At 33.6% G+C, this 12,162-nt stretch overlaps 1 protein-coding gene across 2 annotated transcripts in view; it reads right to left on the bottom strand.

The window, feature by feature from the left end:
* Positions 1-5,537: 5,537 nt before the first annotated feature.
* LOC149776817 (heat shock 70 kDa protein 12A-like) overlaps positions 5,538-12,162 on the bottom strand; it is a 49,875-nt gene continuing 43,250 nt past the window's right edge. For both annotated transcript variants that reach the window (XM_089941527.1, XM_089941526.1), the window contains exon 5: positions 5,538-11,827. In XM_089941527.1, coding sequence (XP_089797653.1) covers positions 10,755-11,827 — 1,073 coding nt within the window. In that variant the 3' untranslated portion in view covers positions 5,538-10,754. The remainder of the gene's footprint in view (positions 11,828-12,162) is intronic.

Raw genomic sequence — 12,162 nt, 5'->3', positions numbered from 1 at the left:
TAGAATACAGTAGACGATCAACAATTACCCTTAAGTGTCACTTTCACAACTAAACATTCATTGTTGCGACATTCATGTGAAAGGAGGATTACAGGGTGCAGAAATTCCCTTATTTACTGTAATGTATTTATGACCGGATATTTGCATTATTTATGGTAATTGCATCACATAAATATTGCATAAATATGTTGTGTTTGGATGAAGTTCTGCCAGTTGGGAGACCGGTTATATCCACATTCTTCTATGAACAAAGGTGAGTTTCTTTACTGCTTTAAGTCAATATTTGAATCACGCTTGTATATAGGGTGGACTCCATGTAACAGGTATACAACTCGCCCCTACCCACACACCCGCTCTCAACTGAACAATATCCCTAGTTTTAGATGTTGTTCTCGTCTTGGGGTTTTACGCCAATTTTAATAGCATGATATGTTATACATGTGGGGGTAAACTGGCCATTTTCTGACAGATGCGATCATATTTCCCCAACTCCTTTTCGGAATTCAAGTTGAAAAATGGACACCAAAAATGTTCTTGGTAATAGTGAAAACAAAATGTTCAGAAGGCCGTGTAAGGAAACATTTCCTACGGTCTCAGCCGATCAGTAAAAGTGAATACTGCACAAGAATGTCATGGGCTGTTTGGACCAATCAGAATCATATAAAATGATATTTTAACATCTCGTAATATCAAATATTTAAACTGCACATCCTATAGGAAAATTATGTCAACTATTTTATAAACTGTCAAGCTACCCATCCACTCCATGACAACACACAGGCGCGTCAATCCGCCGTCTCGACAGACTTCTTGAGGAAGCACAAACTTAATATGTACAGCCCCAATTCAGCTCAGATTTATTGGTATCAAAGATTCATTGAATGGCAAAATATTTTAAAGCACAACTTTCTAATTTGTAAAACAACACACGTAAAAGTGAAACATTATGACACTACTGTTCACTAATACACTTTGTTGTACAGCGCACGACATTTTTGAACTTTTAAATACCTCATGTACCTATTAATGACGTCATCACCTGCGATGTAATTTTCACCGGCAGAAAGATCAATCAGTCTAGCAACAATCTAATCTTTCATGACATGGATTTAAAGATTAATATGTACTAATTTCAAGGGATTCTGAATCTGCAGGCATTTGGTACATTTCGAAATTTCAAAATGTCCATCTTCTGCCTTTCAAGTTATATAAATGGAAAAGAAATTGGAACAAGGATTTGTAGAAGGTTGTTGTTGTTGTTGTTGTAGGGTTTAACGCCATTTTTCAGCACACGATAGGCTATACATGGCGGCCAATATTAATGGTGGAGGAAGAACCCGGAAAGAAAATCGACCCACGAGAAGCTACTGGCAAGCTTTCTCACATACCCACATTGGCTGAATCCGAGACTCGAACCCACGCAAACAGAGGTGAGATGGCAGTAATCCGTAACGGAGAGCGCTTTAGACTACTCGGCCACTCGGGGCCCCCTTTATAGAAGGTAGTCCAACTTCTGAGAGAGATGAGAACAAGCAAAGTTGGACATTATCATAGCTTATTGAAATTACAGAGAGATAAGTACAATGGAAGATAAAAAGGAAAGTTAGAATTTGAATTGTTTGTAAATATTACATCAGCCAAAAATCTAAATATTCATATGAAGTTATTATCTTTGCAATAACGGCCGTGTTGAGGAAATGTCTAGAAGTTGTCAATCTAGACTCTTTTCAAACAAAACGTAAAGATAATTATAACATCTGATGGAATTAGATATTTCGGAGGATTTGTATCATTTAAGTAAGGTAAATCGTTGTTATTGTAGTGCTAGATTTATAATTAACATCCACGTGACAAAGAAATATGATCTGCTAACTTTACTTTTGTATCTCAGTCAGGTTGTCTCAACTAGGTTGTTTTAGTCATAGTGTACAGGCTTAGAACTACTTTTCAAGGGAAGAAAAACCCGGTTGTCTCAGTCATAGTGTTCACGTGCATGGAACAACTTCTCAGGGGAAGAAACCCTTGTTGTTTTGTGCTGTGCCTGACGGATTGTTTAGAATCAAGAACAAAAACAGATATATAACAAAAATAATTCGCTCAAAGTATCTTAAGGTCTCTCCAACTTTAAAAATACATCATACGAAATATTTTGAGAGAGAGACAGACACACACGCACACGAAGTCGAGCTATTTGATAGAGCTTATAAACGATAGAGTATCATATAACCAAAACAGCTAAATCCATCAGTGCTGATCACATGAATAAACTGTCAGTCCTAATTGTTGGGCCCTAACACACCATAAGCTATATGGCTTAAAAATATCTGGCACCCTGGGGTACGGGGAAGGAGTGAATAACTTAGAAACATCAGGTGTGGTGATTTCTAATTAATGTAAGACTGTGATTTAAATTTAAAATATTTGGCGTTTAACGAGAAACAGACGTAGTCAAGGACAGTGTAGAACATAAAATCACAAGGAATGAAGAACTAACAATGTAAACTAACCCTACATTTCCAGATAGGTCTCGTCTATCGACAATACATGTTATAAGAACAAAGTGAAAGCGATTTTTGTGAACCGACTATACAGTCTACCTGATGATGAAAGTTTAAAGTTATCCTTTTAAAATATATTAATTCCTCGTTGTTATTTTCATAAGACAAGCATCGATTAAATGTGATAATACAGTAATAGTATCAAATATATTTTATGTTTCTATTTCTCTTGCGTAGAATTTGCGTACTTAGGTTCGACAGGTACTCCACTGCAATCATTAACATATTCGTATAATGCGCGGTGTTCACAAACAATAGCACGTTACTACAAACATTCGTAATGCAATACTTGCAACACGTAACTTTTTCCTTCGTTTTTTTTTCCTTCTTAAGAGCGGAATACATAGCTAGATTATACTTTGATAATTATTCCAATTATAATAGAACAATATACGATCAGACGAGGCGTGAGGCAATGATAGTACCCGATTAATACTCCGTGTGTGTGTATGTGTGTGTGCGTTAAATCTGTTAACATATAAAAGTGCATCGTTATTTTAATTTGAATGGGAAACGTTGGGCGAGAAAAATAATCTATGTTGGTGTTTGTACCAAGTCAAGGAAATCCCAGTCTTGGGGTTGCATTTTTTTTGTCCCCCCCCCCCCCCCGCACAAAGCTCTGCCTCGTGGGGGACAAATACTATAACCCCGTTGACTCGGATTTCCCTGTCTCGGTGAAAACCCAATCTTAGATTATATGATTCTTGAACATTTAATACTGAGAGATTTATGAAGCATAAGTCAGAATAACTTTGAAAAATCCTAGATTTCACTCCAGACTTCCTATAATTCCAACGTTCGTCCAAGGCACATACCATATGTTGTAATTTTCATCAGTAGTAAATATACATGAACAACCCATTGCCACTGATTACAGCTCTAACAGTTAAGAGTACAGCTGTATACATAGCTCTATAATGCTTGGTGAAGTCTGTGAAAAGCATCTTTCTAAGAAAGACAATGTTAAAAATATAAGGTCTATAGCAATAATGAATTATGATGAAATGGAAATTATGGGAAATATGGTTTAAGGTCTTACCTGTAATAAACGTAGCAACTGGTGAATCGTCAACTCTTCTTTTGTATTGTTTGATTAACTGTTCTGAATTATTTATATGTATTTGTAAGAATCACACAATATGGCAATATGTGCAGTGACTAAATTGTGGGAAACCATTGTTGACACAAACTCTGATGGTCCAGAATTTTATGGAGCAAGGTTAATGATAGAAAGTAGTTCCTGACGGATGAAAAGGTGATCGTGATAGATCCTAAGAATAAACTAGATACATTTATAGAGTTGCCAGTTACCACGGTAAAACTACCTTATTTCTGATTGATGAGTTTGAGAATCTTGACTGAAAAATAAAATAAATATTAAAAATATTACCGGCAGGAGTAAAAAATAAATGGAAAAAAATCCCCAATTAAAATAATCTCATCATAGATCATGTACAGTGAGGGAATGTAGATACTATGAACAAGGCAAACGAACAAATGTTCAAAGAGACTCGAATTTCCTTTGGATTAAAAGGTTCAGTACGTTGTCAACCAAAAGAGTCTTTTCGTCCTATATCATAATGTTTTGATCATTCGTATGCTAAATATCTCTTGGTTCCAGGGCCTGAGTAATTTCATTACGATTGAATAAGTAATCTTTGTACATTTTGAATTTTATTATCGTTTGGGACGCACATTTTTATATAAGTTTGTATTGCTTCTTGTCATTGGTATCTGTCTTGAATTAATTGTCTAACTAACTGCCCTATCACAAGCCCATTAGTTGAGAATATTTGGATTGATGTTCCACACTGATGTAAACTAAAATGTCTTTGCATGATTCCCCAATAATCCAATTTAGTAGCATGTATAATCTAAATAGTGAAATGGCATTTTAGTAATTCCAATTTATCTCCCAATCACTTTATTACTTACAATGAACGATTTAAATAGTTATTCTCGAAGTCTATCAACCACAGCTTCAAATGATTCCAGAGGCTAATAATAAAACCAGAACAAACAGGAACGATTATTTGTTAAGTAAGCTTATATTTATACTGACACAATAGAATGTTCTGGAAATCCATAGATGCGAGTTATTTCTAATTGGGAACTTTTATCAGATTGATTTTAGAATATTCTGAAATCATAAAGCTTTATCAACATCTTATTTACAACTTACAACCACGGACAAAAGTTAGCTATGTAAACATGTTATCTACAAATGCACATTAGCCCAATGTACAATGCGCATTCATGCTAAAAAATTAAGCACACAATATAGATTTACATAACACCTACATTCTTTTAAAGATATTGCACGCCAAAAAATAAACATAAACGTGAGTATAACGGTATATAAGGAAACATCATCATTTGTGATAATAACAATTTCACTATATATAGACCTACCGCTAAATGCAAACTGGTCATATATACTCCGTGATCGAAATGAGATTTCACGATAAAAGGAAAGAATTTAAAATATGAAATGTAACTCCCTCCCCTCAACAAATGGGATGCATTTGTATTTTAAGCCAAAGAAACAAATGCCGAGTAACACAGTCACTCTATACAAACGCAATAAGCTCGCTAGGAAGTCACATGTAACTATAAAAAGCCCTGCAAACAATACCTAAACAGATTATATTTTGTGTTTAACATATAAAAAGCGTCACATGTCATAATCTGTACACTTTATGAGGAGCACACAATATCATCCCGACATCATTAAGAACAGCTGAAGCAATGATAATTTATCTCTAAAAGCAGGTTGAATATGTTACAGGGACCAATTGAAAGTATCGGCTCTGTTATCTCAAGTTGTAGAATACATTGATTGTGTTACAGAAATCCCGGGGTTGAACCCTGTCTACCCCAAGTTTTGGTCTTGTGACAAACATTTAGATACCTCTTGTACAGATTTAATCATTTCTAATGTACAAAGCTCAGGTGAAGAATTTTGTGGACTGTGTGGTGGCAAGTTTGAAAAAAAAAATATTATAAAAGTCAAAAGTAATTTTAATTACATGTACATTAAGAACTATGAATTGCAATAATTGCCATTAAATACAACAAAATAAAATACAAAAGTGAAGTGAATATTAACATATATTTACTTAAATAAATTAAAATAAAGATTTTAATATTCGATGCACCATCCCAAAACAAGTTTTACAAACTGACAAAGTTTTTTAACACGTTCTCAAACAACTCAAATAATAGAAACACATGTATAAAATAGATAGAGACAAAATTAATACTGAATGGCTTAGAGATTCTTTAAAGAAAATATTTAAATGTTTTATACGATGCCATTGTGTCGATAACAATACAAATTCGTATATATTAGCATATGTCATTGAAATACATTTGAAGAAGATCAGTAGATAAATTCAACAAGTAAGTGTTTTAAATGTGTAGATAGAAGAGACACACCCAGGGTGTAGAGCGAGAGGAGTATTATATATAATTTAATTTATTCCAGAGGATATGAAATTTATGGATGAATACAAAGATAGAAAACCAACCGTAGAAATAATTGCGTTCATTGAAAATACAGGGAAATATGTATTTCACTAGAAAAATCTGAATCTTTATATGCAATTCAGTTTAGAATCGTAGTGTTTTCCTGTTCTAATTAACACCAAGTAGCTTAGACACGCCAAGATAGTGGAGTTTATGTTTCTCACGAGGTTAATGTCATTTATACGTGCGTAAAATACAACTGATTTCTCTTTTCCAACATGTGCAGATGAATCTCCTTTTATATTGATATCAAAAGAAACAATAAAACTACATCATACAAAATCAATACATTTGGCCTAGCTTTGGTATTAAAGCTTGTAACATTTCTACATGTTTAATGTTGCTAAGTGCTTGGGATATAATGATGTGTTCGAATGAGGTATTGATCTCTTTACATATTTTTTTCTCCATTTACGGAGCTACAAGATATGAGAGATTTATTTTACTATTTGTGAACAATTATATTATCTACAACAATATGAGCAATATTAATACTAATACCCACCACGAGGACTATGTACTTGCAATTTACTTCTTTATTATAAGGTTGTTAAAATTCGTTAAATTTAGGTTAACTTGGTTTGTAAAATCACATATACTTTCTGATCGAGTGGAAGCATTAACAGCAAAAGCAGCATCCAAGTTGTTTCAAGTCTGACTAACCAAACCATGTTTTCTCAATATTCCGTCCAAGAATCATGTATCTTTGATGTTTTCATTGAAATCGTCAATTTATTCTACATGATTCTTACCTTACACGTTGTGTCTAGTTCTTTCTTCATCAGATAGTTTTCGATCAAGTTAATTCCTATATGTTTTGAAAAATGTTCAACTTCAGCATAAAATTTGTTGTAAGATTCAATAAGTGTAGCATCTTCATTGTTCTGACCTTAACATTTAAATATCCAATATATAAATTGTACATTTTTATAGATCTGATAATGCTTTGAATATTTTTTCGTTTTTGATATCCTCTCTCTGTTATTTTTTATGTGTGTGTTAAATCATTCTTCGTACGCAATAATATCATGGTTTTAGAGTTAGTATTGACAGCATTGTTTTAGTAACTTTTGTGCTCAGTTAATTGGCTACCTATTTAATGTCATTTATGCTTTGCTGGATTTCATTGTTTAGTCTATGTAAACATTGTTGCAGTTGAGATTAGAGAGTAGCATAGTCTTCTAGTATTTTTTTATTGCTTCTTGTCACTATCCAAATTATCTGTGTCGCTATTTATTCAATGTTCTTTTGGCTGCATATATTGTCTAACGATAGCTATCGCACCGCCGGGTACTGTTGTTTGGGCTGTATGGCACTAGATAAGTACTGAATAATTCCAGTGCATCTGAAGTATTTTTTTCCGAGCAAGTTAATTTGTTTTTGCAGGTCATTTTATCGTTCCTTGATTTCATCTCTTTGTACTGTTGACACACACACACACACACACACACACACACACACATATATATATATATATATATATATATATATATATATATATATATATATATATATATATATATATATATATATATATGATCATGCCTTTTGAGTTGTGCTTCAAACATTCAACATTAGTTGTCACCATTTGCATTTATTCCCTCTTTGACTTTAATCATGCACATCTCAAGATTGTACGACAAACACCCCTAAATTAAGCATTCATTGTTTCAGTCTTATAGTTTATGTAATAGAGCATGTTGTTTTGAGTTGATCTAAAATATTGTATATACCAACCCTGCAAAATATATTCCCTGCAACGATGTAGATAGTGTCTCATATCCAATGTCAACTTCATAAATCAAATAGATTTCTTTAGTCGGAAGTAAGTCTATTGCAAAATAACTACGTATTAGTCGTTAAAGCAACCAATAAACATATCCACTTGTACTGAAAACTCTAAACATCAAAATCTAGACATACTCTACTATAAGTTTTCTTTTCAACTAGTATCCTGCTCTAGTGTGTGTATATATATATATATATATATATATATATATATATATATATATATATATATCTGTTTATGTTTTTCATTTTTAACTTTCTCTGTGTCCACCGCTGTAAATCTCTGAGGTCTAGATTTTTTGTATCGTTTATTTCCATTGTGATTACATCCCTTTTACTAAAGGAAAGATCACTTTGTACATTTCATAGTCAAATGTGATGAAAATGAACTATTCATAATTATTTTCTTGTTCATTTATCGCTTTGTGTATCATATCGTCAATCTTGCTCAACTGACTTATTGGAGTTGATAACTGTTTTATAATGTTGTTGCATACTAGTTTAAAGGCTATAACAACAGATCCAAGCATTATTGAACAAAATCTACAAAAGGCTAAAGGAACATTTGAAGCTATACCTTTACCACCTAATCCATATACTCGAGCTGTTGCCATGCTAACTTTCATCCAAGTCAACATGTGGTATGGCACAAAGTGTTTTATTTTCACGTCTCTAGGGTCTTCCATCTTTCTGATTAAACAAATATTTGTCTGTTTAATATTTTCCAACCCTAAGACCATTGTTGCCCATAAGCAATGGAGAAGATAACAGCAGACAACTTGATACTTTTTCACTCTTTAATAAAAGGGAACGAGATAGTATAGACTTCAGCATGTATGTAGCATTGTACGTAAATGCCATCCTGTCATCAAAGCCAGTGTCGAGATGCACCTTTCGGTACAATGGCGTGATTTATGATTGTGCTGTCAGTAGACGTTGTTACTCAGGAATTCCTTGCTTTCGTTTATAATTTTGCTATTCTTTATCTTGCTTTTTGAAACAAAACTTGAATTGTCTTTTGATCCAAAGAGTACTTATTTATTTTGTAAATATTACGCTATTAGCTATGCGGCAACGTTTTACTGTTGCAAAATATATGTTGAATCCATGTGCATTTTAGGTGGTGAAATGGCTAGACAAAACTGGAATAATTAGTTTTACAAATTCTTCTTTAATGACTTGCGTCCTATCGACACGGTTTATGAGTAGGATATTTAACAAGTGAAGTGGAAACAGTTTATATTGTTGTGAATGACAAAGGCCTTTCTGTCACTTGCTGATATATCATTCCTAAATAATATAATCCTAAAATGTTTGGAAACGGTTTTGAATAAAAGGACCCTCCCCCAACAAAACCTGAATGTATGCTCGTGCATTTCATGCTTTACGTTTCAAGTGCTTTGGTGTATGCCTGACGAAAAATACAAATGATAATAACGAACAGAAACGTCAGTTGCATAATGTACAAATTAAATAATTAATAACCACATATAATCGGTCTGAAAAGCATTAATACTATAGAAATTTCTATGTATTAAATCTATTTATTAAATTTAAATATTGTTTCAAATAACACATTAACTAATGCAAACAAAGCAGTGGGAAAAATTTCACTCAAAGGAATATTCAAGTAATTTGAAATGAACTGATTTCGATTTTATGTTGAAATCCATTGAAAAGATTAGGTCACACGTGCAATGTAATTTGTTTTCAATTCCTTCTTTTTGCTTCCATTCTACATTCATTACCATAACACGACTCAATATGGGCATTATATATATATATATATATATATATATATATATATATATATATATATATATATATATATATATATATATATATATATATATATATATATACGTTTCCAACTTTATCTGTTTTATTACAGCTGTAGTCCGCCTATAGTACTCAATGTCTCTTATAATGGTTCAGAGGGAGTTTCGCGCCTTGCGAATAAAGATTATTGAAAAATAGCTCCAGGAGTAACGCAGTGGTCACTATCACAGAATATAGTCATGCAGTAACGCAATGGTTTCTATGACACAATATGTTGCTGAAGTAACGCAATGGTCTCTGTGACACGATATAGTCCTGCAGATATATAATATACGTTCATTCTTCTAAATTAGTATGTATTACGTTTGATTGATACAACTGATACTACATAGCTGTACTTTTGGTGTACTGAGCATTTTATTTTATATGCGTTATACGATTTTAGTAGTTCATGTCCTTCTTTATAAGTAATATTTCTAAAGGAATTAACACTGAAATTATGTTATCGAGGTATGAATTAGTAACTGAATACACTTCGTTAAAATTACGATGATGCAATCAATACTTGTTATTGGTTATATAAAATATATTGATCTGGTTAGAGTAGACCTTGGCTATTTAAATATCTATCAGACTAAGAAATTATAAACAAAAAATCTCGAGAGTTCTATAGTTATAATTTGTGATTGCGTCTTGAACTGTGCGCAATAGTCTTATTAGGAACCGCGGTGGCTCAATTGGTAGGGCGAAGGGACAGATCGGCTGCTCAGTGTGTACTTGGAGAAGGCACTGAGTTCACATTACATCGGTATCATATAGTCAATAATGACTTAATACAGTTAATGGTGCTGTTAACACACACACACACACACACACACACACACACACACACACACATTAAGTATTAGCCTGAATGGCTAATGATTACTAACGATACGGGTTCGTTTCGTGTATAACTCCTCATTGATGTGAGTAGGTTATTTAATACCGAGATAATTGAGGTGCCTTGCCCAATAATACATCACGATAGTCATGTTAGGCTTATCCAGTTGTAAAATTCGAACTTGCGCCTTTCCAATCGCTAAGCCACCGCAGCTATTACTAAAGAGAATCTCCTGTAAATTTTATCTCAGTTTTAACTTTTTTTCCGGACGTCACGTCCACGGCTTCAATCCTGATCTCTGTTCCACCATATATCATAGTAATTTCGATATCACGCGAAGTACCTCCAGTCGTATCTGGCATCGGTACGATCAAAATCCCTATTTGTTGGCACCCTGCGTCGGTAACATATACAGGGTTTTCAGAATCTGACTGGTAAACCCTTACCGATCCCGCCGTTTGCTCCACCGATACGGGATGATACACTTGTGTTGGTTGTTTATCGTCCACAGATATTACCTGTCCCTTGCAAACATGGATACTGAAGACGTCCTTGCAGAACTCCAAGCTATCAGTCTTTACTAATTTTTCAGTGTCGTGTCTACTATGATCAAAAATCTCTCTCACTTTGATCCCATATGTGAATCGACTTATCCTACTTTTGATAATCTCTGGGTTGTGTCCAAACAATACGGCTCCTTTCAAAACTGCGTACGTTGGATTTATTGGGACGAAAATTTGTTTGTCTGGCAGTTCTTTTTTTATTTCTGGAGCGACAAATGGTGACTCTGCAAAGCCACCAACTAGAACTATTTTTTTTACATCTTGCAATTCTCTCTTCCGCATTATCTTTTTTAGATGACTTGTCACCTTTTGCACAGCTTCTTCGACCATAATTTTAAGCATAATCTTGGGTCTGAAGAAAAGGCCATGAGATCTCACAAAAAAGACATCCGCGTCTTCTAAACATTCAGTCGTGACCTCGGATTGCAGTTTCTGACGAACTTCATGCGAAAGATTTAACTCAACTTCTCCGGCCACGTCATCCTTGACAATATCTTCATCCATATTGACTTTCACTTTCTCAATTTCAGCTTGCACCTTTAGGAGCTGGGATTTCTTCATTTCATCAAATACCGAAGTCCCGTCTATTGTTTTGAAATGTTTCTTGCAAAGTTTCAAGAATATTTCATTTACTGATTGGCCACCCCATGGACCACCGTTGGCAGCAACTATTTCCTTCAACCGACCTCCTTCTACGACTTCAACTGCACTAATGTCAACAGTGCCACCTGTTAAATTAAGGAAAGGAATCGATGACAAAAACATTGCAAATGATTTCCCTAGAAGCATATTTATCAATATATTAAAGAATAAAATGAATATAGACATTTAATATAATAATAACCAGATTTAGAATTCAACAAATGCCACTTTTTAAAGACTGTTCAACATATGATCAACTTAGGCAACAAAACAATAATAATAATAATAATAATAATAATAATAATAATAACAATAGCATGAACGATTATATCCAGATGGCGCAAGTTTCATGACTTTCTAAACCTCAGTGAATACTTCCCTTGAATTTTTTCGTAATTACATTCCTAATCATATTACGACT

The sequence above is a fragment of the Sinohyriopsis cumingii genome, chromosome 18, assembly GCF_028554795.1.
Source record: "Sinohyriopsis cumingii isolate HCF-2022 chromosome 18, ASM2855479v2, whole genome shotgun sequence".
NCBI lineage: Eukaryota > Metazoa > Mollusca > Bivalvia > Unionida > Unionidae > Sinohyriopsis > Sinohyriopsis cumingii.
This window is presented reverse-complemented; position numbering and strand designations above follow the sequence as displayed.